General features: G+C 37.7%; 2 protein-coding genes across 2 annotated transcripts in view; both read left to right on the top strand.

The window, feature by feature from the left end:
* ADAMTS19 (ADAM metallopeptidase with thrombospondin type 1 motif 19) overlaps positions 1-1,497 on the top strand; it is a 261,766-nt gene extending 260,269 nt beyond the window's left edge. Inside the window, exon 23 of the mRNA XM_045998860.1 lies at positions 64-1,497. Coding sequence (XP_045854816.1) covers positions 64-215 — 152 coding nt within the window. The 3' untranslated portion in view covers positions 216-1,497. The remainder of the gene's footprint in view (positions 1-63) is intronic.
* A 3,396-nt stretch (positions 1,498-4,893) lies between these two features.
* On the top strand, positions 4,894-25,331 carry MINAR2 (membrane integral NOTCH2 associated receptor 2). Its single transcript, XM_045998932.1, has 4 exons — positions 4,894-8,115; positions 8,567-8,743; positions 21,860-22,087; positions 25,101-25,331. The coding sequence occupies exons 1-4, from the start codon at positions 8,074-8,076 to the stop codon at positions 25,278-25,280; spliced, it is 627 nt and encodes a 208-aa protein (XP_045854888.1). The 5' UTR covers positions 4,894-8,073; the 3' UTR covers positions 25,281-25,331.
* Positions 25,332-25,561: the final 230 nt, after the last annotated feature.

The following is a 25,561-nucleotide window of genomic DNA, read 5'->3' as shown; positions in this document are numbered from 1 at the left end:
TGTTTCTACTCCTGACACCTAGGCTGTCTGCCTGTATTGAGTTCCCTCATTTCTGCTTCACAGCCGCGCTGACGTTCAAGTGCCTGGGAGATCAGTGGCCCGTGTACTGCCGAGTGATACGCGAGAAGAACCTATGTCAGGACATGCGCTGGTATCAGCGCTGCTGTGAGACATGCAGGGACTTCTATGCCCAAAAGCTGCAGCAGAAGAGTTGACCTCGAGCAGGCTGGCTGGCTCACAGCTCTTTGCAATTACATTATTTATAAACACACACACTAGCATGTTTTTCAGACCAAATATTATCAGATTACATATAATTTAATCAAATTAATTTATTTTTGTGCCTGCCAAACATCCAATATGGTGTTTGTTTTGGATATACAAACATTTCGATTTATACTATATGGCTTCATAAATTTATATGAATAATTTTATATGAATAAGTTGGATCCAGTTTCCAGAATCAAAATAAAAAGGGGGGAAAAATAAGAAAAAAACAAGATCATTAGGCTCTAAAAAAAATTTTTTTTTCAGTTAGGGCTATCTCTAAGGTGCTATTCTCTCCCCTCCAATACCGCTGAGTTATCCAGAATGTATACTAACTTAGTGTAGTAGTTTAGTTTTGTATGGAGAGAAGTCATTTTTGGGTTTTGGTGTCCTGATGCAGAATTAGCCCATTTTCTGTAATCTACAGGAAATGTGTAAACGTAACAAACCTCATAGTGTTGAACAGGTTTTTAGAGAATGTATTATGAATTTGGTTCAGATTTAGAGATATCCACAGGAAAAATTCTACTGTAATTATAACCTTATTTTAATAATGGAAAAGAAAGTCAAAATAGAGACTTTGATCATGTTCATGAACATGTACTTGAACACAAGTATTGTAACAATGAAACACTGTAATGATTTACACTGAATCACCATTGCACTGTTGATATAGTGTAGAGAAACCATTATAGAAATGGTAACATCCTACAAAAATATGTATTATTTTAACATGTTGTCATTAGATTTTAGCTTTTTGAAATATTTTGAACAAAGAAAGCAGTGATCCACCCATTTTCTTGTATCTTTTTAGCAGATTTATTAAAGAGTATAGTACTTAGCCTCACAAATCATAAGGAGAAAATTTACCAAATATTTTTCAGCTTCTTCCCTAGAAACAAGAAAAAAAAAAAAAAAAACACTTATAATACTGTGGTAGTTTCATTGTGTTTTTTTTTCCTTTTGAAAACTAAAAAAGTTTTGCAATTCTGTGAAACGTTAAAAAACCAGCTTAAATGTTTTCTTGTGAGAAAATGTTGTACATGATTCACATGATTTCTAGATTTTTTTTTTCAATAAAATATGTGAAGCTTCCTATTAGGAGGCATTCTTTATAGGTCTCTTCCATCTCTGCACATCTTGGCACCATCTACTCTTGCTCAGGACCATCTTCTAAGGAATGTTTGTATAACGAGCAGCCTTGGAAGATCAAGATCATGGAGCACAGGGCAGACGTGCTGACTTCTCATTATAAATAGGTTTTTGTCCCTAAAATGGGGGTCCCTCTCCTGTGATACAAGCCACTGCATGTGCAGATATTATGTGGCTCTCTTCATGTGCCTCTGGGGCAATGAGGGGTCAGGAAACCGGTGCCAGAAAAGGCTGACTCTCTGCCACTGCTCTTGCAGAGAGTAATAAAGTCTTTGCCTCTAACCCAGGGAGGGGTCTTCTGTCTTTTGCCCTGAAATTGTGCAGGCTCCCGTGATAGAGTAAAGTAGAGTAAAACCTCTACATCTGTGCACTCGTGATGCTTCTCTCATTCGTGTGTTTCACCTTCGTTTAAAGCAGAGGGGGGTATTTGGTTTCTAGATGGCCCCACACTTCTGTATATCCTGCATTTAATTGCTGAGATATAAAATTAACCAGTAACCACATATCTTAAGTAAGAGAGTTGGGGCATGAAAGAGGTAAAAATTAGTAGGAGGAGACATTCTCAGTTATGTCCCTTGATTCCTAAATCCATGAAGCTAGGTAGATATAGCAAATCTGTATTGGCAGATGAATCAGACCATACACAATATTGTTGGCATATTTTCACCCAACTTGTTCTAGAACTGAATATTAAAGAAAAAATTAAAAAGTCATTGCACCTTTCTGTGAGACCATCCGCTAGAGGGTGATGGAAGAAATGGTAGTACCAGAGATTTACGTTGAGTGTGAGTCCTGTGCTACTTTTTATTTATGGAACATGGGTTCCCTAAACAGAAACAAATGTCTGGAATACCAGCAGGAAATGAGGTATTTGGTAAATTAGTGGATGGTATTGTAAATACCCAGTAGTGCAATTGCAGGGTCATAGGGTAGCCCTATTTTAATTTCTTAAGGAATCTCCACACTGTTTTCCAAACTGGCTGCACCAACTTGCATTCCCACCAACAGTGTAAGAGGGTTCCCCTTTCTCCACATCTTTTCCAATACTTGTTGTTTACTGTCTTGTTGATTTTGGCCATTCTAACTGGTGTAAGGTGGTATCTCAATGTGGTTTTGATTTGAATAATCCTGTTTGTTAATGATGATGACCATTTTTTCATGTGCCTGTTAGTCATTTGTATGTCTTCTTTGGAGAGGTGTCTGCTTATGTCTTCTGCCCATTTTTTGATGGGATTATCTGTTTTGTGTGTGTTGAGTTTGAGAAGTTCTTTTTAGATCTTGGATATCAGCCCTTTGTCTATAGTGCCATTATCATTTTAAAAGTCTTCTTTCTCTAGATCATGGAACCAACAAGGTAAGCAGGGGTCTGTCAGTTTCTAAGTATTTCTGTTCCAAATATGTCTTCCAGAATTAGGAAGATAACTATGGGGGTAAGGGGCTTCAGAGACTCTTGGTATCCTTATGAGACAGATTTAAGTCCAAAGTTGATTAAATTATTTGACTCTTGCTCTGACTTCAGGGCTACAGTAGGAATTTAGGATCACCAGGAATAGTATCATGAGATTCATTAATCATGAAAATGTCTGATTTTTTTCCCCTTCCTCCAGTAAGTACATTGTGCCCATCAGGGAAAACTTGAAGGTAAATTTACAGTATAAAATTGGACAATGTAGGAGGATCCTTCCTTTAAATGATCCACCCTCCCCTTCATTCAAGGACTCTGAGTCACGAAACCTGTTTTTATATGGAAATTGACCAAAGGAATGCAATGTCCTGATGTGGTGATCCAAATCAGACCTCTTTTCACAAAGTCTAGAGATGTAATACTTAAATCAAGTAAGACTTCAGTAGAATGCCCGTCTATTTTAGTCTTAGGGACTCCATGATCAATTAGCCAAAATCTCTGCAGGTCAAACCAGTCCCTTTACCTCTTTGATTCTGCCGCCCTTTATGGTAACCATTCCCATATGGTCTTTGATAGTGAAACGCAGTACTTTATTTCCTGCCCTTGCGGAATTCCACCATCCTCATTAAATTTAAGAAGCCCAGTTCTGCAGCAGCATTTCCTTATTCCAGACTTTCAGAGAAACACCCCTGCGAAGTTCTTTAAGGATTCCAACATAGCCTTTGCTGATGTGAAAGGAGTTCGAAGTCTTGGTGAAGGGAAAGTCCTCTGGAGCCTCTCAGGGGACCTATTTAACAGGTAGGTGAGCATCTATCATATTAAAACCCATCTCCCTAAATATTTGTATACCTCCCTATAGACTACATTGTAATAAGGAAGATGTGGCATCTCCATTTTATTCAGCATGGATCACCACTGGGTCTAGATTTCAGGCACGTCATTAGAGTCACTCCTAGTTATGTGAAGTAACACTTTGAATCCAGGATCTCCTCTTAGTGAACCTATTCAAAAACACGTAAACTAATACAGTGTTGTATTTCTTTTGCCCTAATACAAAACCATTAAGAAATATTCCCATGTAAATATACTTTGGGTTTCAGTTAATATAATTATTGAAATCTTGCAGTTCCTTTGACATGCATAACACCTCACATGTCATGCTTTCTACTGGTTCCCTTGAATCTTCCAGGACTCGAATCTGCATTTGGATTTAGAAGACATGACAAATGGTGACACATCAGCAGTACAGTTTAAAAGGTTTTTTTTTTTTTTAAGATTTTATTATTTATTTATTTATTTGACAGAGAGAGAGATCACAAGCAGACAGAGAGGCAGGCAGAGAGAAAGAGAGGGAAGCAGGCTCCCTGCTGAGCAGAGAGCCCGATGCGGGACTCCATCCCAGGACCCTGAGATCATGACCTGAGCTGAAGGCAGTGGCTTAACCCACTGAGCCACCCAGGCGCCCAAAAAGGTTTTATCTGAAGATAGTCAAAGAAGCTTTCTGGTTCCCAACTTAAACCTTGAACTGTGAATTTAAAACCCAGTTTTATCATTCACCGGATTTGAATTCACACAACTGCAGGAGGGACTGGGAAAGTGAGGACCCATAAGGAGAGTTAGAGAATCAGAAGAGTCACCGACCAATCAGAGTATCCATGTAAGAAGGGATAATCTGTTAAGAGGTCTGTGGGATGCCGTTGCCTCTGTAGCTTGCTCTCTTGTGGGTATGTGGCCAAACTCCTGGTAGTAGATCTAAGCTTGCTCTTGGTCAACAGGACTGACAGTTGGAAAGCAGCAACGGACATGGAACTCAAGAGAGCAAAGGCAGGGGGCACCTGGGTGGCTCAGTGGGTTGTCTGCCTTCAGCTCAGATCATGATCTCAAGAGTCTTGGGATCAAGTGCATCGGGCTCTCTACTTGGCAGGGAGCCTGCTCCCCCTCTCCCTCTGCCTACCTCTCTGTCTACTTGTGATCTCTCTCTGTCAAATAAATAAATAAAATCTTTAAAAAAAAGAAAGCAAGCAAGCAAGCAAGCAAAGGCAGTCGGAACCTGCCAGGCCCCTTTTCCTCTCTCTCTCACTGCACCTGACTGCAAAAAGACTTTCAGATTAAGTGGTGCTGTTTCGTGTTGCTGTCCAAATCTCAATGAAGTTCCTCTTTTGGCCAATTCTAACACAGAATCACACAAATAAGGAAATTCTGGGAAATGCAGTGTGCCTTTTAATTGAAGATGGCTGTATGAATTTAACTCTTTTTTTTTCAGTTTTCTATGAGACAAGTGAAATAAAAATATATATTCTTATCCACTCGAAATAACAGTGAATGCTTTTTAAGCCCTTAATGTATGCTAACCATTCTGTTAACCACTTTACCTGTAAAACCTCACAGCAACCTTACAAGGTACTATTGTTATCCTCACATTATAGGTGAGGAAACAGGCTTAGAGAGATTCCGTCCATAACTTGCCCAAGAAAACAGTTGAATCAGATGCCACTCTGACTCCAACTTCTGTGCGCTCCGTTTTCCTTATCACCTCCTTTGTTCACCAATGTTGAGGATGTTTGGTACTAGACAAAAATGATTCATAAGCTAGTCACAGGCTTTCTTCATAGTCAAAGCTACCCAAGTAATTTTCAGACTCTCCAATAATTTGACGAACCCCAGCTGCTCATCCAGACATTGTATAGGCTTTTCCGCTGGACGTTCTTACAGATATTTCAGTTGGTTCTTGGTACAACAAGAGAGGGAGTGAGCAAGGAAGGGAAGTAGGGAGAAAAGAGGGGGGAAAAGGAGAGAATGAGGACAGGAAAAGAAGAAAATATGGTTAGTTATACATAGACAGTTTTGCATAGTGAATCATATTTAAGTCTATTTTTACAATTCCCATGTTTCAAAAAACAGTAATTCTGGGTCCAAATCCAAGAGGAAATGATACTTTTATAAAAATGTGTTATAAAGAAAAAAACCAAATGATTACCTGCATGCTAAGGGTTAAGAAGACCCAGGTATGCATATTTCCACCAGATTTCCCTGCAATTAGAACTCTTTGGATTTATGACAGTTGTCACTCGAGACTGAAGTTACTAATGACAATAAAGAAATAAAAACGTGACCCAATATATGTCCAATTACACTCAGGTAAATTTTTTGAAGAGTTAAAAGGAAAACAATACAATGGGTATTATATGACCAAATGAATTTGGACAATGCTGGACTTACCAAAGCAGAACTTCTCAGAGCCTTCAGTGTGAGCTTGTGCCTCATAAACTACCAGAAGAGAATATAGAGTATGTCATAAACATTTTTGGCAATAGAATCTATTTTTCACTGAGCTTGGAAAAGAGCACTAAGTCATTTTTTTAATCAAATTTAATTGGATTATCAATTTGCAACCAGAGTAGAGCCCTTCCTAGGGCTTTGGGAAAAGACAAGCGCCATCATTATTTATCAAGCAAAGGACTTCATGAGGGTCTTCAGACATGACTCATGGGGCAAGAAGCATCCAAAAGGGCTGCCATTTGGAAATGTATCATCTGGGGTAGGGCTTATAAAAGAAAAGTATGAAATACATCATTGAAGGACATTAAGATGAGAGCATAAACAAATCACCCTAAGATTTCAAAGGAGGGGGAAACCATACCTACTTGGGAAAATGCCTCAAGGTTTTGTGAGCAGAGAGTTAGCAGCAGTGGCCCGTGAAGGATGATGAGGAGGTGGTTGACAGCCAGAGTTGGGAAGAAATGTTTCCAGGCAGAAGAACTGGCATTACCAGAGGCACAGAGTGGGCTGGGTTGGGCTAGGCTGGGGGTAGGGAACAAGGATGGGGAAGAGATGGCCGGTAGCAGGAGAGAGAGAAGAAAGCTTGATTTTTCAACTGTTTGTCATGCATGCTACCTACATGGAAGATGGTGAAAGAAATGAAGAGTCTGAAACTAAACCTAAAAACAAAAGGAGACCGTGCACAAGCCTCCAGGCATCTAGAGCACAGCGGAGGGATCTAAAGGAAGGATGTCTAAGGAAAACTGAAGACTCATTTCACCTACCTCATACTTTGGCTAAGGAAAAGGCCTAATCAAATATATTTGGATCTGGGTTCTTTGTCTCCACTTGCCAATACAGAGAGCCAAAGAGAAGTAAGGTTCTTCTTGAAGATGTGTGTTATTCCCTGAAGAATCTTTTAGGAAAAGCAAACAGCCTGAGAAATATTTATTCATTAGATGGATCCTGGCAGCCGCCAGGAGAATCCAGAAAGTACCCAGCGCTTGCACATGCTTGTAATACACTGGATTCTTGAAGCACTGTGATTTAACTATTTTGTTGTTAACTGTCATTAGGAAGAACCTCTTACTTTCTCCAGGAAAGGTATTGTTAACCCCCACCCCCCAAATGTATATGTGTGGAAATATTATAAGACGGTGAAAGACTTGGGTCCAAAAAATAATTCTTACAGAAAATGTTGATTGTTTGATCCAGTTTTCCAACTGTAAGGAGGACATGATTTTTTTTTTAAACTCCCATGTTTGTTGCTATAAAGAAGGTAAGTACTCTCTAGTGCCTTGCTCGATTTGAGAACATTCTGGCTGCTGCTTCTTGTAAGCTATATGGCACTCTTCTGAAATCTGGTGCTGATACCTTCCACATGTGACCCCATTTACCCCTGGAAGAGAAAACTTCCTGCTGAATCAGATGGGTTTGCAGAGGTGCACATGTAACAAACAACCTATGTCTTTTTCAGATGGCTGATGTGTCTATCCTTCACCTTCTCACAGTGGGAAGTTTTCCTCTTCTTCTAGGTGGAAATCCATACTTTCCCAATGAGAACTATGGGTTGCCTAAGGCAGAGTAGCTTGAAATGTGAGAGCTTATCTCCATTAAAGTCATCACTACTCCCTGGCTTCATACACAGTCCACAGCCTCACTCCTACCTTGGCTCTCTGAACCGCAGATGGGTTCACTTAGGACAGCACCTTGTCCAAACCCAGCAGCCATGATCCCCTCTGGTTCCAAGTGTACTGTATGCACAGCAAAACACACCGAAGGAGATTATGTAGCTCTGGAGAGAGTCAGCGGAACTTCAGCTCATGAAGGGGTCAAGGCAGTAGATTGGGGGGCTAAATTACTATGGCAAACCCTATAGCAAATTCTTGCCATTTCTCCATTCAGACCAAAGCTGACAACCTAAACATGGTCAGGTTTCACACGAGCCTGAGACTCTGGGAGTCCACACAGGAGAAGAAACAAGATCCTGCATGTCACGTGGGAGACTGCGTGGGCCAGAGCCAAGCCAGCTGGTGAGCTCGGCGATGTTCAGAGAGAAAAACTAAGTAATCGCTCCCTTACAGGTGATATTTCATGGGCTCCAATTATGGACTGTGACACGGAAATGCTGGCAGTCTCCTTTATCCAGAGAATAGTTCCTCTTGAACTGCTCTTTCCGATGCTGTACAGAGAAACATTTAGTGCTACATAGCATTTTGTTTTTGGCATTTTGTTAAATTTGATGAGTGTAGCCCCATCTGTCCCATTCAAGCACCGTGAATGCAGGCGTGTTTGTGTGTGTGAGTTGTGTGAAAGGCAAGGCAGCATGCTGCATTGTTCTTGTGTGTTGATATATTATTTCAAGAGTGGCTCCCAGTGTAGCTGAGAGACCTGGTTTCAGATGCCAGTTGGAGCGTCCTCGGGCTCATTAATAATGGACAAGTCTGGCAAGAGCAGCCTTACTTCCTTTGTTTTCCGCCGCAGACGAAGGGGAACATGGATCTCTCTGTTTTGCCAAACAACAACCATCCTGACAAATTCCTGCAGCTCGATGTGAAGTCTTTCATGAGGAGCTCCGCTCTTCTTCAAGCCAGCCTGGCGAGGTTTCCGGGGGGGAATTACCCTGCCGCGCAGCACTGGCAAAACCTCGTGTACTCACAGGTAAAACCCCGGAGATGAAGCACGTGGGGCGGGGCTCGTTTCTTTCTCCCTAGCTACCCTTTCATTATTTGTACCAAAAAAAAAAAAAAAAAGTCTGTAGGGAACATGGTACAAGGTAGCAGCTCACGCCTACAACATAAAAAGGTCTTTCTTCCTTAGCATCAGGAAAGTCTCTTATCACTTTATAAAATATGTGAATTTCCCCCTACCATTCATTTTCCTCTAAGCATTCGCTTTTCGACCTGTCCTCATTTTAGTGCCTACTTTTCATTTTACTTGTTTTCTTCAGGATTTTTCAAACCACTTGTTACATTTGCAAATTAGACTCAGGGGAACAGCCATACCTCTATCTTCTGGTGTATTTTTCACACAAAGCAGCACAGGCTCACACTGGGGACTCATACACAGCCTGAGGCAACCAGGGAACTCCCTTTTGCCCCTCTTAGATGGACTCACTTTCATTTCATGCAGAGAACACTCAGCACAACAATGGATATCTAATGACTTCGGGAAACGGAAAATAGGAGGAACTCTCCTCCCTGGAAAGGTGCTGGCTATTGTCTTAGATACTCTTCTTTTCCACAGATACCCATGTGGACAAGACGTAATGATCAGAATTGTCAAACCCAATGCAGACTTTATTTGTTGCTTTCTTCTTTTGCACCTTCCTTCACTTTGCTGACGGAACAAGAAGAATAAAACTGATGAGTTCCATGTGCTGGAATAAACATAAGGGCCCTGACTGTTGGACAGCCCATGAAACAGGAATCATCTCTGTTTTGAGATGTGAGGGCTAATGGGGTTAAGGGTTAGTCAATTTAGAAACAGGAAGAAGCATTTCGTTTCAGAACAGATGTGACTGACCTACAAACCCCTGCAAGTCATTAAACCCTTTGGAGTGGTTCAAATTCCCTGAACAGAAATTTGTTTTCTTTTAAGAAACAGTTGCTACTCATGAGTCCTTGTGTAAAGTGACTCCTTTGTGGTGTGTTTGTGGGCTCCTCGGGACCTTTATCATGAGATCATTCAAAACCAAGTACACTCAAATGATTATGTAAGTGTTTCCTCCACCTATAAGAGTTTTAATTTATTTCCCTCATCGGGCAGCCTGTTATGACAATTGCTGTCATAAAATATTTCGCATCCTTCCCCTTTGTGATCTTCAAAACTCTCCCCCCTACCAACTCCGTACACACCTTTTTGGTTATGGTTTTCCTATTTTAACTTAAATGTGGTGAAATTCCTCCTTTTCCTTCCTTGTTGTTAATATCATGGAACAAAATGACTCAAAATCAATTCAGAAAACCTTGGCCCTCTTAAGCTATGAAGTTTAGTCAAAAGAAAATGTATCCAGTAAATTCCTTTGAGGTTGGAACACATCAGTCTAACGTCTTTTGTTTGGTACTGGAGTTGACCTATTTCCTTCATGGGAATCTTCACAGTTTAAAGCTGTGTTGAATGTTGTTCCTAAACCTGAATGAAACGCATCCAATTTTTAAGGGGAATCTCTTTCAACAGGTAGGCCCTGATGAGGTAAAAATCTGCTTCTTGTGTCTTTAGATATGTTACTGGTAAGTGTAAACTGTACATAAACTTACTAAATTTAGTTTTCCTTTTACTCTTAAAAAAATGTTAAATGACAGAATAAAGGCCGGCTTACTGTTGAAATGATGCATAGTATGGGGGAAATAAATCTTACAAATTCTGATAATTTGTTAGGCATGACACAAATTAGGACTAGGTACGATTTATATTTACTACTAGAAGAAGTAATTCTTCTTTCCGTGGCTGAACTTAAAATTCAGGAGTGGTATATTTGTTGGCTAAAAGATAAATCTAAAATAAAAAGACACATGAAAATTTTAAGTGGCTGTAGTGAGTGTACCTGGTGTATTGAGGTTTAGGCGTGCATAAGGTGGCAGCTGTCAAAAGTTCTTCATTTATAATCTTCATTCTGTTCGGGATACATTAAGCCAAAGGGAAGAGCATTGAATAAAGGGATGCGAAACTTGATTTCCTTTTTCTTTTTAAGATTTTATTTGTTAGAGTGCACATATGGCAGAGGGACAGGGAGAGCAGGAGCGGGGGCAGGGAGGGAGAAGCAGGCTTCCCAGGGAGTAGGGAGCCCTACATGGGGCTCAATCCCAGGACCCTGGGATCATGACCTGTTAAGGCAGACACTTAACCAACTGAGCCACCCAGGCACCCCAGAAACTTGGTTTCTTGCCTCAAATTCACAGTAAGCCCCTTTAAGAGACATGCATTATTTATTTTGTTTATGTCTCAATGTATCTACTTGGAAAATTAGTATAATATTAATTTTACATATCTGTTTAAAATTGAGAACACATAAAAATAATATGAGGTAAAAACAACTGAGAGAAAAGGTTTCCTATAAAAGTTTAAGAAATGTGTATTATTATTTTTATTATTTGACAGTATTCCAAATTGTGTTGAAATTATCCTTTCCTTAGATTTTTCAAAAAACAGTAGATAATACTACTTGCATTTTTTAATTTATAGTGTGGATAGGGGGTGGTGGTATTAGAGAATATAGTCAATACATCTGTCAAACCATAACTCAAGCGGTAGATTTTATACTCACATGAAATCCACACAGACGTCAGAGTTGTGTCAGCTTATCCCAGGGTCTTGCACCACCCAGATGCCTGGTGTTTGGGCTTCAGACCACCTCAGAGACTGTCAAAGGACTTAACCTCCAACCATTGCCTTCAATATTAGTGGTAACTCAGCAATTAAAACTCATATCCTATAACCCAAATATGAAGTTGAATTCCTCAAAACATGCATCATATTTCTATCCATGATTTATCTCTCAAAGCTTCTTTAAAAATTCACATTCCATTTCCAGAAGAAGTTCTGTCAACCATTTTTATATGCAGAAGCAATTCTGGGCATATAGAAGAGTGAGCCCTCATTCTCATGCTTGCCAGCAGCCCCAGACACTGGATTCCACACTGTGAAAACACACAGGTCACCAGAGTTTGCAGGGGGAGAGAACGAGCATGTATTTCCTAATCTCACTGTATTTACACTTTTCTTAAATTCTTTCACTAGAGAAGTAAAGAAGCTTCACCATAAATTTCATCTCAGTGCAATGAACAAACGTTCACCAAAATCTAATATTTCTGGTTGTTAAAATAATTTGGGGCATGTATCTGATGAAGGCATTTGGAATTGTATTCCAAATATTTCTGCCAATCCCTGTATAAAATGAGATAATAAAAGGAAAAGGCAAACTTTTTTTTTTTTTAGTTTAAATGATAAAATATGTTTTTTCAGATATTGTAGTGGTCCCTCCCCCCCCTTTTTTTTTCATTATCAGTAAGACTTCGTAATCTTTTCAGACTAATCTCTTTGTTTTATCTTTTCCTGGTTTCCAGGAGCATTTGGTGCTAAACCTGTGAGCTGGACCAAAAGGCCAAGGACAAGAGATTGCCTTTCCCTTGATTTCTAGACAGTGTCATTTCCTGTGTTTATTCCTTTATCAATTTTCCTTGCCTTTCTTTTTTTTTTTTAAGTCTTAATAGCTAACTTTTCCCTGTAAATTTTAACATCTCTTCTATCTCAGTTTTTTTCTTTTGGATGTTTTTGGGCTGTGTTTTGTTTTGGTTTTGTTTGTTTGTTTTTTGGTTGTTGTTTTTGTTTTGTAGGCTATAATTGTACATTTTAGCCATCTGGCTCTGGACAGGTCCATGAGATCCATCGTGCCTTCTCTAAAAATGTCTCTATTCCTAATCCTCCACTTACTATGCTGAAAAAAACAGCCCTGCATACACAATACTCTCCCATTTTTAATCCTATATTTGGTGAAATGTTATAGAACCTTTGAGGCACTTAAATTATTATCTGGGAACTAGACTGAAGGGCATTGTTCCGTTGCTCAGGGGTTTACGTGCAAATATCAGAACATGATATATCAAGTTAGGCTAAATTTATGCAGTTTACAAAATCTCCAGTGGGGTCTGGAATTTAGCCTTAGACAGTGTGCGGCCAGAAACAACACCGAAACTGTCCCACCGTACTGTTCTCAGACCAGAACCAAATGCCTCTGGCGCTGAAGCCTTTATGAAGGACACCGTCAGTGTTACAAAAGCTTGTGTGGGACTGGGTAGGTGGAGAGAAAGGCAGGAAACCAAATTCAAGAGAGGCCTGGATCAGACCACAAATGCTAGGGATTTGTTGTCTGAGATTTTAAATTTTATCCTGTTAATTTTGAGGGCCTGGTAAAATTTTTAAGCAAGAAGATCACACAATCCAATCTGTGTTTTATTTTTTAAAAAGAAGTTGAGAAACAGGCTTATTGGCTTCTTTTTTTTTTTTTTAAGATTTTATTTATTTATTTGACAGAGAGAGAGCACAAGTAGACAGAGAGGCAGGCAGAGAGAGAGGAAAGCAGGCTCCCCGCTGAGCGGAGAGCCTGATGCGGAACTCGATCCCAGGACCCTGAGATCATGACCTGAGCCAAAGGCAGCGGCTTAACCCACTGAGCCACCCAGGTGCCCCCAATCTGTGTTTTATAAAGATAGTCATTCTAGTACTTCGGAAACAGAATTACTGTAGTCATTGGGGACCACAAATTTGTTTGTACTAACACAACTAATAGATAAATAAAATGCCATATTTGCATTATGATTGTGAAAGCAATTTCATTGCCTATACAGAGCAAATTGTAGGAAAATGGTAATCTTTATGATCTTGATTCTCCCAATCCATAAAGATGATGTATCTTTTTCATTTCTTCAGTACTTCATATGGCCCTTCAATAATGTCTTATAATTCTCCACATAGAAGTTTTCATAAAGTGCATTAGGTTTATATCTAAATATTGATAAAGCTTTGTGCTCTTAAGACTAGAACATTTTAAATCATATTTCATAATAAATTGTTACTCATGTATGCCTCTGATTATTAGAGACTATGTAGTTATTATATATCGATCTTAAATCTGGAAATTCTGTTAATCTGTTTTATTTTGATAATACATATCCCTATAGATAATCATAGCATCTGCTATTTTGTTTCATTATTTAAATCTTATTCCTTTTATTTCTTTTTCTGTTCTTATTGTATTGCTTAGGGCTTCCATTGCAATAACATATAAATATTTGTGATTAATGGCATCCTTGTATTAATTCTGAAACTAAAACAAACATTTCTCATTTTGCAACAATTTGGTAAACTGTGCCCTGGTAAACTATGTGGTAAATTGTTTTGGGCAGATTCTCTTAATTCATTTTTAAAGATTCCCTGCTATTTCTATTTTGCTAAGAAAGTGTACTTTAAATATGTTTGCATGCTTTCAAGATATTTTTCAGAATCTGTTTTGCAAAATTCTACTTTTTTTCCTTATGTGGTGAATTTTATTAATCTTCTAATTTTTAAAATCACCCTCTAGGTCCAAATTCTTTCCTGGTATAAATCTTTCTTGTCCTGGTATGTATAATTTATACATATTGTAGGATTCTGTTTAGCAATAGTTTATTCATGATTTTTGCATTATACTTATAGGAGAAATTGGCCTATGATAAATTACTTTTTCTTTTACTTACTGCCTTTGTCTGGAGTTTATACTAACCTCATAAAGTGAACTAAGGAGTATTTTTCTTTGTTTTCCCATTTTCTGGAAGGGTTTGACAAAAATAGGAATGATTTGTTTTCAAGACTATCTGGTAGAAGTTGACTGCAATACTCACTTGGCCTGGTATTTTTCGATTTTTGTGCAGTTGGGATAGATTTAAAACTACTGATTCAATAGTAAAATGATTACAGGTTCACTAATCTTTTCTGTTTTAAGTTTCCTAAGCTATGTGGGAAACTGCCCAGTTGTGTGTAAAGTTTTCAAATTCCTCTCAAAATTCCTCTCATTATGCGTATGTTACATTTCTTAATCTCTGCTATTCTTTTTTTAAAAATATTGTTTATTTATTTATTTGACAGACAGAGATCACAAGTAGGCAGAGAGGCAGGCAGAGAGAGAGAGGAAGAAGACTCCCTGCTGAGCAGTGAACTCAATCCCAGGGCTCTGGGGCTCAATCCCAGGACCCTGGGATCATGACCTAAGCCAAAGGCAGAGGCTTAACCCACTGAGCCACCCAGGCACCCCTCTGCTATTCTTTACTCATGTTTCTAGCTGATCCACACATCTAGTGGATGTGTGTCTTTTTTTTTTTCTGAGCAGCATTGCCAGAGGTATTTTCTGTCTTTCCAGCCCTTCCACAGAAATAGCTTTCAACATCATTCATCCTCTTCATTGTGTATTTGTTTTTTCTTTTGTGCTATGTATTGATTTCTATGTTTTTTTAAATTTTATTTAAATTGCAGTTAACATATAGGGTAATTATCCCTACTCCTATCTTCGTTGTCTCTTATTACCTCATTAATTTTCTCATTCTGCTTTTGTCATGCAAACATATACTTCTATTATAGTCTCTCAAAATACCATTTCAGCTCCAGCCAACAATTTTGCAAATGTAGCATTTTTCATTTTCATTCTGTTCTACATTCTTAATTTCCATTATTGTTTATTTAAAGTATGTGTTTTAGTTTTCTACAATATGTCATACTTTTAACTTTTTGATATTGATATATTAATTTCTAACTAAGTTGATTGTGTTCAAACAGCATGATTCATATTATACGAGTCTTTGAAATTTACTTTAGAGTCTAGCACATCAATTTTTGTAAATACACAGTGTTTATGTTAAAAATTAATGTTTTTCAATTGTTTAGTAAAGATGTCAGTATATATCACTTGATCAAACTTAATTTTATTGCTCAAATCCTTTTTATCTTTAGTAATTGTTTTGTCTGCTTGATAAAAATAATATGTATAAATTTCTCCTTGTAATTATCTCCAGTTTTGCCTTACAAAGATTGAGACTACTAGATGCATATAAGTTTAGAATTATTGTATTTTACTAACGATACCTACTTTTATTCATTTCATAGCAATCCTCTGTATCTAAAAGTCTTTTATCTAAAATCTATTTTGTTTGCCGTACACACACACACACACACACACACATATATCCCTTTTAATTAACATATCATGTATTATTTGCTTCAGGGGTACAGGTCTGTGAATCGCCGGTTTACACACTTCACAGCACTCACCATAGCACATACCCTCCCGTGTCCATAACTCAGCAAACCTATCCCTTGCCCCCGACCCCCCAGCAACACATAATTTGTTTCCTGAGATTAAGGGTCTCTTATATATATGTTGTTAGCGGTAGCTGAAGTTATGTTGTGGATACAAATCTACTCAAAGTTTTAGTGACAACACAATGGAATGTGTTTCTCACACAAGGTCTGATGTAGGGGAAATGGATGTCATAGGGGCCTGACCTCTAAGTGGAATCCAGACTGTTCCTTCTTGAGGGTCTACCATATCAGAATCTCTGTTGGACCTGTCTACTGGAAAGAGAGTAATCCAGGAATCTTTCCAGGGATTTCAGGGGTCAACCCTGAGTTGGGATATGTCCCAATCCAGTCCTAAATCCTAACCCATGAACTGTCCCATGCCTATAAAGAAGAAATGGATTTGCTAGCCAGGCTCTGTCACAGTCTATCATTCTTTTAAACACATTTACATAATATATACATATTATATATTTATATAATACATGTTTATATAATTTACATGTTATATAAATATATGATGTATAGTTACATAAATTTGTATACTTATAAATATATATTTTATGTTATACAAATATATGATTATAATAATGTTATTATATATTATACATAAATATTTATTTTGTATCTATAAATTCTTCCTTTCTGAATGGGAAAAATTAAAGACATGGCAGTCACAGGCTCCTGGGTGTTCAGTCAGTTAAGTGCCTGCCTTTGGCTCAGAACATGATTCCAGGGTCCTAGGATCAAGTCCCATGTTGGGCTCCCTGCTCAGCAGGGAGTCTGCTTCTCCTTCTGCCCCTCCCCGCCATTTGTCAGCTTTCTCTCTCTCTCTCTCTCTCTCACAAAAACAAATAAATAAAACCTTTAATAAATAATAGATAAAATAAATAGATCGATAAATAAAATAGAGACATGGCAGTCTCTCTTCCATAGTAATTCTGAGGTCTCATGGGAATAGTTTATGTGGACTCCTTCCTTGAAGGTGTGGAAGATTGATTAGGCCACAGTTCTGCTTTTTAGAATAACTTCTGAGGCACTGTTCTATATAGTCCTTGATTCCATCCTCCAGGAAGTATCCCCTTGTTCACTGTTCTCTTTTGCCACATCAGTGGACCCTTCTTCAAGAATAGGCTTCAAAGTTTACTCCTACTCAAGGAAATTTAGAAATCTAGGATTATTATCACTGCTTTCTTTTGTTTTGTGGTTAATTCTAAACATTCAAAAGCTTTTAGGTATAGGCATGCAATTTCTTTTGTCATATATTTCTTACAGAATTTAGGAAGTTATTTATTAATGTAATCTTATCTGACCTGACTGGCTACTTACAGTCAGTTTTATATGTTAGTGAACACACCTAAAGTTCTTTGAAGGCATAACTCTCCAAAAGGCTTTAATACCTTGGTTTTCTGCCTCCATTTCTGTATTTTTAGAGTCAGTGACAACCACATAGAAGCTCTCAAGGATAAGAGTTATGAAAGCACAGCCTAACGTGATCTTTTTCTTGAGTCACTTTATTTGATTAAGAAATTGCAATAGGCGTATTTTGCTCAATGCTTTCTTTTTTTAATTAATTCTGTGTTTTAGTGTTGGGGTCTACAAGTAGATTTTCAACAGTAGAAAGATATTAGGCATTGAATTTCTAGGTCCTCTCTACTCTCTTTCATTTCTTTTTTCCTACTCTCCAGTTCTTTCTCTAATCTCTAATCTCATCTCTTTCTTGTATCATATTAATGTTCTGGTAATTGTAATGTCATTATATATATGTAAATGTTCTGATTATTTATAAGAATCTCTTCTAGAGCTACATGTGATTGGGTTCCCAATTATGACTGATGACATGTATGCCAATTTTTTTTCCCTATGAGATATTAATAACCATTATTCCGGCTGCTCATGATTTTTTCATCCCATATTTGGAATTTTAAGATATACTACTTTTTGTATTAGGGAGGATAAGGCAGGCTATGCTGTGAAGGCACATATCCTCACAAAATATCACTAACTAAAAACAAAATACTTTTTTAAAGGTCCGTTTATTTATTAGAGAGAGTGTGTGCATGCAGGGGGAGGGGCAGAGGGAGAGAGAGAATCTTTAAGCACTCTCCCTGCTGAGCTCACAGTCTGACGCTGGGCTCCACCCCAGGACCCTGAGTTCATGACCTGAGCCAAAATCAAGAGTTGGACACTTAATTGACTGAGCCACACCAGGCACTCCAAAATAAAATAAATTGCTTGCTCATGAAAAATCTGAGAAAGGCAAGTGGGTTATAGGAGCAGCTCTTTTCCAAGAAGTAACCCTGAGCATCAAGTTCTTTCCTCCTGTAGTTCCGCCATCACAGAACCCTTGCTTCATAGTGACACAAAAATGGAAATGAGGAAAGTAAGCCTAAAACACTGTGGGACATTTCAGGGACCAGGTTCCATGGTGGTTTCTGTTACTTTTATCCATACATCATCAACTAGGAAAGAGATGGGCCCATTGTAACTTCAAGCCAGACTGGCAAAACCAGTCATCCTTTAGCTCAGGAAGGGAGAATGAAATTCATAAGCATCTAACCAATCACCACAATGCAGAGCTCTCATTTCCCTCTGTTTGCCAGTATATCTTCTCATGTTCTTTCATTCTCATTCTTTGAGTGCTTATATGTTAGGTATCCTTCTTGTAAATATTACATAATTTAATTTTAAAAATCTCATCTGACAATCTCTGTCAGAAGGTTTAGTCTACTTACATTTAACATGATGATTTCTAAAATTTTTCTGTTTTCCTGAGGTTCCCCCTATTCTTTGCTTCTAGTTTTATTGTTTTAAGATCGTTTCCTTTATCTTTTTTCTATTACTTTACTGATTTAGAAACTATATATTCTTTCTCAATTTTTAGTAGTATTTCTATGCTTTGACATGATTTCTTAAAATGTTCTAATCAAAAATATCTCTGTCGATTTTACAGTCCAGTGATTTAATTGTCCCTTATTTAAAAACTCACAAATCAGTAATTATTATTTCTATTTTACCATAAAATCCATACTTGGTTAGATAGATTTATCTAAGATAAATAAAGATTTATCAATTCTCTTTCTTTTTTCTTTTGCTCAGCATTTCTTTTTGCATATTAATCTTTACTTTTATTATTAAGTTTTTTTTCCTGAAGTACATTGTTTTTAGAGGTTCTTTCTTTATTGGCTTGTTAATTCTGTAGTCTAAATTTTTGTTTGTCTCAATATGCATTCTAATTCACTTCTTTTACTGAATAATAGTTTACTTGTATATAAATGACATAAATAATGACTAAAAGATATTAAAGATAAATGAACAAGGTAACAGTGAACACAGAAAAGTCTAGGTAAAGCTTGAAATGTTACATTCCTTAAATACTTTAAAATACAAGTTATTTTAGAGTTTATATGACTAAAATAATAGAATTATTTTTGAGTTTTCCTTTGGTAAATGTGATCTATCCAGAATGTGGTATCAAGAGTTAGAATCAAATACGTGCTTTTTTTTTCTTTCTTAAGGTATTTGAAAAATATTACCAAAATATAAATGAACCTTAACTGTAATTAGTATTTCTTATCCTGTCATCAGATCCTTAGCAAAGATATTCTATTAATTTTCTCTTCACCTGTCCTTCAGACATGAAATTGTCATGCAACACAAAAAATAAATAGCATCATATTGTAGGATAACCTCAGACTTTCAACAATGTGATTTAGAATTAAGGGCTTGAATATTCTTTTTAGACTATAGCTCTGAATTATTAGTTATTAAAATTATTTTGTTATCTTATACCTTTTAGTTTTTCAAGGTCTTTATACATTCTAATAGATTCTGTTATTTTTTCCTGACTCCAAAAACTGTATTTTCCTCACTTATAGGGCTTTCTTATTTAAGAAGTTCAAGGAATGGTCTAGCAGGCAAGAAAACTGACAAAGCAAATTTGTCAGTGTCTGAAGAATTATCCCTCTCAAAGATGATCAAAGATGTCTAGCCTTGAAGAAAAACCTTGAGTCAGAATTATGCTAAGCTTAAATGATCTAAATTTCATATCAAATTGTTTTTTCTCAATTCAGAAACATTTTTATGAGGCTATCCATCTTAAAGACAAATGCTAAGTCAAGATGATGTATTATTTCATTGCAAATTTCAGTATTGAAGAATATAAACTGATTTTAAGCTGGCCAACAACCTAATAAATTCAGAGAAGATCTCCAACTTGACCTCTAAGTATGTAAAAAATAGGTTAAGAAAATTAGGGAAATCTAAGGTCAAAGAGAATGTGAATGGTTTTATCTAGATGCTTTTTTTTTTTTTTTTTTGGTTTATCAGCCATTTCAGAAGGAAACTGTATGTAGTATTAGTTCACAACCTAGCTTACTTATATACATATTTAATGTGACCTATATACCCCAATATGTTCTGAGCAAATCAGTGTCTTGATGTTCATACATATGACTCAGAGGAATATTAATTGAAGCACGTGTATTGAATATTATTGAAACGTGTATTGAAAAATTGCCGTAAACTCATGAAATGTGTCACCATTAGGGTTAAGTCTAAGTTTTCTGAAAATTAACCTATATGGAATTCTTTCCCTTGATGCCCCATGATAACTGAGGCATTAATCTATAAGCTTTTTGTTTCTTCTTAATTTTATTCAGCCAATGAACACATTTTATTTTTTTTTTAAGATTTTATTTATTTATTTGACAGAGAGAGATCACAAGTAGGTAGAGAGGCAGGCAGAGAGAGAGGGCGAAGCAGCCTCCCTGCTGAGCAGAGAGCCCGATGCGGGGCTCGATCCCAGGATCCTGGGATCATGACCTGAGCCAAAGGCAGAGGCTTAACCCACTGAGCCACTCAGGCACCCCCAGTGAACACATTTTAAAGCTAGATTTTTCTACTTCCATAATAATTTTATAGTCACAAAAACAAACAAACAAACACAACCGAAGTAAAACCCTGAAGGTCAAATCAGACACAGGAAAAACACAAATACTCTACGCTGCTGAATTTGAGATACTGGTTGCCCTTGGGCAGGGAGAGGGCAAGGGTTCTGGAAGGGAACAGGATGTATGTCGGTAATGTCCTCTTTCTTATTGAGCTATATATTTATATGTGTACTTTTCTACATGTAAATTTGGGTTCAGTAAAAAAAGATTTTAAAAATCTGAAAGTCAATATTAGAGCCATCTAATAGCCAGCTGGTGTGTAGACACATAAAGGAGTACGATGCTGTTCTGTCCTCCCAAGATGCCTGAAATAGGAGTCCTGAGAGAGTTTTTGTGAAAGCCAAGGCATATCTATAAAATGCCTTTTAATCTTGACTTTGCTGGATTAATACGTGCAACATTAAATATTATTTTTATCAGTCATGGAATGCACAAATAGAAGTAAAATGTCATTAAATCTCAATGCAAGTGAGCTAGAAAAAAACTGGCTTTGTTCAGAATTCTGCTTTTTTTTTTTTTAAGATTTATTTATTTAACAGACAGAGATTACAAATAGGCAGAGAGGCAGGCAGACAGAGACAGGAGGAAGCAGGCTCCCTGCTGAGCAAAGAACCCAATGTGGGGCTGGATCCCAGGATCCTGGGATCATGACCTGAGCTGAAGGCAGAGGCTTTAACCCACTGAGCCACCTAGGCGCCCCCAGAATTCTGCTTTTTGAATTAAAGAACAATGTTCTTTCTCTGTAGTTATAAAAGAGCATTTGAATGAATGATCACTGAAGCTGAACAAGATCACATGCAAAGAAAAACACTCAATTAATGGCGGGATTCTAGGTCAGACTAGATCCTAGGATCCTTTCCTCATTCATTATCCTCCTCTGTTGGGTTTCCAGGCAGAATCAGCAGATTTTCAGGGGCCATTATTTCGCATTTGATCCTCTGCTGCCTATGGCCCATTGGTAAGAGAAGGCTTGTCACTGTGTCACTGTGTCTCCTAACAGAGAGAAAAGAAGACCATTCCTGCTCAGCGAATGAAGAGATCCGGGCCAGAGGGCATTGCTGCTGTGGACCATCCCCCACCATCCTTGTCGTCAGTTCTGAAGAATAACCCACTCTATGGTGACCTAAGTTTGGAGGAAGCTATGGAAGAAAGAAAAAAGCATCCCTCGTGGACTGTTGAGGAATATGACAGGCATTCCCTGCACACAAACCTTTCTGGGCATCTGAAGGTACTCAAAGCAAAGAATCTCTTCCTTCAACTGATGAAGAAATTCTGTCAAATATTTGTTTAAAAAAAAAAAAAAAGAGTATTAGGGTGACAAGCACTCTTCACTAGACCCAGATCTCTAGAGTTGAGGTCCTTTTGGCTCCTGGCATCCCTTTCTCTCTCCTATGAATTTGTTCTTAGTTTTACTATGTCAGCAATTACTGACATCTGTCTGGTATAGAGAGAAAGAAATGATGTGACACAGAAAGATTTACCTAGAAGGTTAAGGGTTTTTGAAAATTAATTTACCAGATTATGTATGTTTTCTCCTAGTTTTGTGACCATTATTTCATGAAGACTCAAGAATTCCCTCACCTACATTGATTCAAAACTATTCAGTGCTCTTAGGCATGGGGCAAAGCAGTTCTCATCAAGGGTCATGGTATTCCAAGCCCACACAATGATTTAAGATTACAGATTTACATTTTGGACATTTTCCTGTGTCTCAGTAACGAAACAAAACAAAAACATTTCAACACAGGAAAAGTATGCAATGAACTCATTCACCCAGCTTAAACCCAATTTCAGTTTTTCTTTGTTTTCTTTTTCCCCCCTGGTGTCATCTATCACATAGAAGATCTAGAAATATCTGCAAAGCAAGGAGAATGGCCCTCTGTTTTCTGAGTGGACCAGATTCCTCCCCAGCTTTGGCTTGCCTCTGCCTGCCCTGAGGTCAAGGAGGCCTGACTTTTTCCACATACACTTAATTTAAGGTGTATCTGCTCTGAGTCCCATACGTTATGCACCTGAAGAGTTTTTTTCTGTTGCAAGGGAGACAATATTGTGTCCCCTTAAAATCTGATACTTTTAAAAATCCCGAATGTGCACTCTTGAAATATCTTATCCAGAGTCTTTGAGGCTTTTTAATCTCCTAGTAGATTGAACATATCTCCTCCTTAATGTAGCCTCTTTTCCAAAGAAGTTTCCATAACAGATGCTCCCCCATAGCAACAGTAATCTTGTGGGGGTTTTTTTGGTTTTGTTTTGTTTTGTTCTTATCAGGAGTCTGAAGATCAGGTCCTCTAAGAAGTTAGTTAGTTTTTTTTTTTTCTTTCTTTCTTTTTTTAGTTGAGTTTTTATTTTAATTCCACTGTAGTTAAAGTACAGTGTTGTATTAGTTTCAGGTGTACAATACAGTGATTCAAAATTCACCCAGGGTTCATCATGAAAAGTGTGCTCCTTAATCTCTATCTGGCTTTCACATTCCCCAGCCCCCTTCCCTCTGGTAACTATCCATTTGTTCTCTATAGTTAGTTAAGAGTCTGTTTCTTGGCTTCTCTCTCTCTCTCTCTCTCTCTCTCTCTTTCTCTCTCTCTCTTTCCTTTGCTCATTTGCTCTCTTTGCTTTGCTCATTTCCACATGAGTGGGATCATATGGTATTTGTCTTTCTCTGACTTATTTTGTTTAGCATTAAATTACTCTCTAGCTCCATCCATGTCTTTGTCAATGGCAAGATTTCATTTCTTTTTATGGCTTAATAATACCTCATTATATATCACATCTTTATCCATTCATCTTTTGATAGACACTTAGGCTGCTTAAAAAGTCACTTTCTACAATTAGGAAAGCATGTATTGTTTCACTTCACAAATATTTCTTGACTGTGTGACAGAGGCTTGTCTCTTCTTTTTATTGTTTACCTGAATGGCAAAAGGGTTATGAAGATGAGTATTACTGTCCCTGCATCAAAAAGTTCATCTAACTGATCAGAGTAACAAAACCATAATTCTAGAACAAAATAAAAGAAGAGGATAATGTTGTAATAATAATAGAAAGGGCTATGCAGACTTAAAAGGAGGACAAAATCACACTGGATCATAAAAAGACATCACGAAAAACGTTAATTTAGGCTGGGCTGGAAGGATGCATAGAATTCCAAAAGATATGGATGGTTGGCATGAGCGGGGAGGCTCTTCCATCTGGAGTAGCAAGAAAAGAAGCACAAATACCAGAAAGTAAGAGAGATTGTCAGAACGATAAATAGTGTGGTATCATTGTCACTACGATTTAACTAATAGAATAACAGGAAAATAAGGCTCAAAACACTTAAAAAGTGTTTGGATGTAGGCTAAGGAGATTGAACCTCGTTGGCAATGAGTAATATTTCTGTTGGCAGATTCCATGAGCTCTGTTTCAGAAGAGCAAATATAGATATGATGGGGGCATTGCTTCACTGAAACGGGGGACTGTCCCTTCCCCATCCATCCGCCACACATACGGTTCCCCTCAAAGCCTTTGCAGACCTCATGAGCACTCTTTTGAGGGATGCTTCTGAAAGTCGTAGCTTTAGTTTTCATTAGAATTTATTTCTATACTTCATAAATTAAACTTCTTTCCTCTCCATCCCTGTGCATCTCATAACCAGCAGACAGAGCCCCTAACTTATTTTCTGAAACTTTTTCACCTCTTACGGGCTGTAAAAACCTCCAAGTGCCTTTGGCAAATACCATTTTTCTAAATTATAAATAAGAAAGGAGAAAAGAAGCCCCACATTTAGTTACCAGGGCTAATTAGGAGCAGAATGTAAGAGGAGTCTGGAATTATGGAAGTTCTTCGTAAGGATTGTAGGCATTAGACTTGACTTTGATGAGGATACAAAGTATGTGAAGGATACAAGTCAAGCAGACAAGAACTGCAAGATTATCTTTCTGCATAGCCCATCCAAATTTTATTTTACTAACTTTTTAAGACCAGGAAGTTGAAATGGTAGCAGCATGGTGGAGGAATTGTTTTACCATCACCAGCATTTGCCCAGCTCCCTATGTGTATGCTCGTTCCGCACCTAGCAGGGCGCTACTGACCCCCAAAGCTGGCGTAAAGTTCACTGAGACTAGAGAGACAGAGAGAGGGCAGGCACCTCAGCTGCAAGCCGTTGCTGATGAAAAATCAGCAGTTCTGCAGTGTCAGTAAGTCTGTAACTCTGGTTACTGATTGATCCTATTTATTCTCCTACGTAATTTTTGTTTTCTTTTTAGGAAAATCCTAATGACCTCCGGTTTTGGTTGGGAGACATGTACACGCCTGGTTTTGATACCTTATTGAAAAAGGAAGAAGAACAAGAAAAGCATTCAAAATACTGTCGTATAGGTCTGATTTTGCTCCTTGTTGCCTGCATCTTGGTTTTCATAGTGACTGTTTGCACATTTTTCACCTAAAGAAAACTGCCGCAGATGCAGTGGCTTGAAATTTCTTAAAAATCTTTCTAAATAAACATTTGCAGAAAAACATGCTCATGTGGTATGAATGTACTGTGGAATGTTCAGCTAAGTGTCATTGTCTTATAGAATGCAAATGTTGCCTGAGATATGCTGGCTTTCTCTGTTTTGTTCTAGAAACCTTGGTAGGAATTCCGGGGTGACCAGGAATTCTGGGGATCAAAATCACAGAAAAGCCACTATAACAACCAAAATGAAACACAGGATAGAGAACAAAACAG

Source organism: Meles meles, chromosome 3, assembly GCF_922984935.1.
Source record: "Meles meles chromosome 3, mMelMel3.1 paternal haplotype, whole genome shotgun sequence".
Taxonomy (NCBI): domain Eukaryota; kingdom Metazoa; phylum Chordata; class Mammalia; order Carnivora; family Mustelidae; genus Meles; species Meles meles.
The sequence above is the reverse complement of the archived record's forward strand: the minus strand, read 5'-3'. Positions and strand labels throughout refer to the sequence as shown.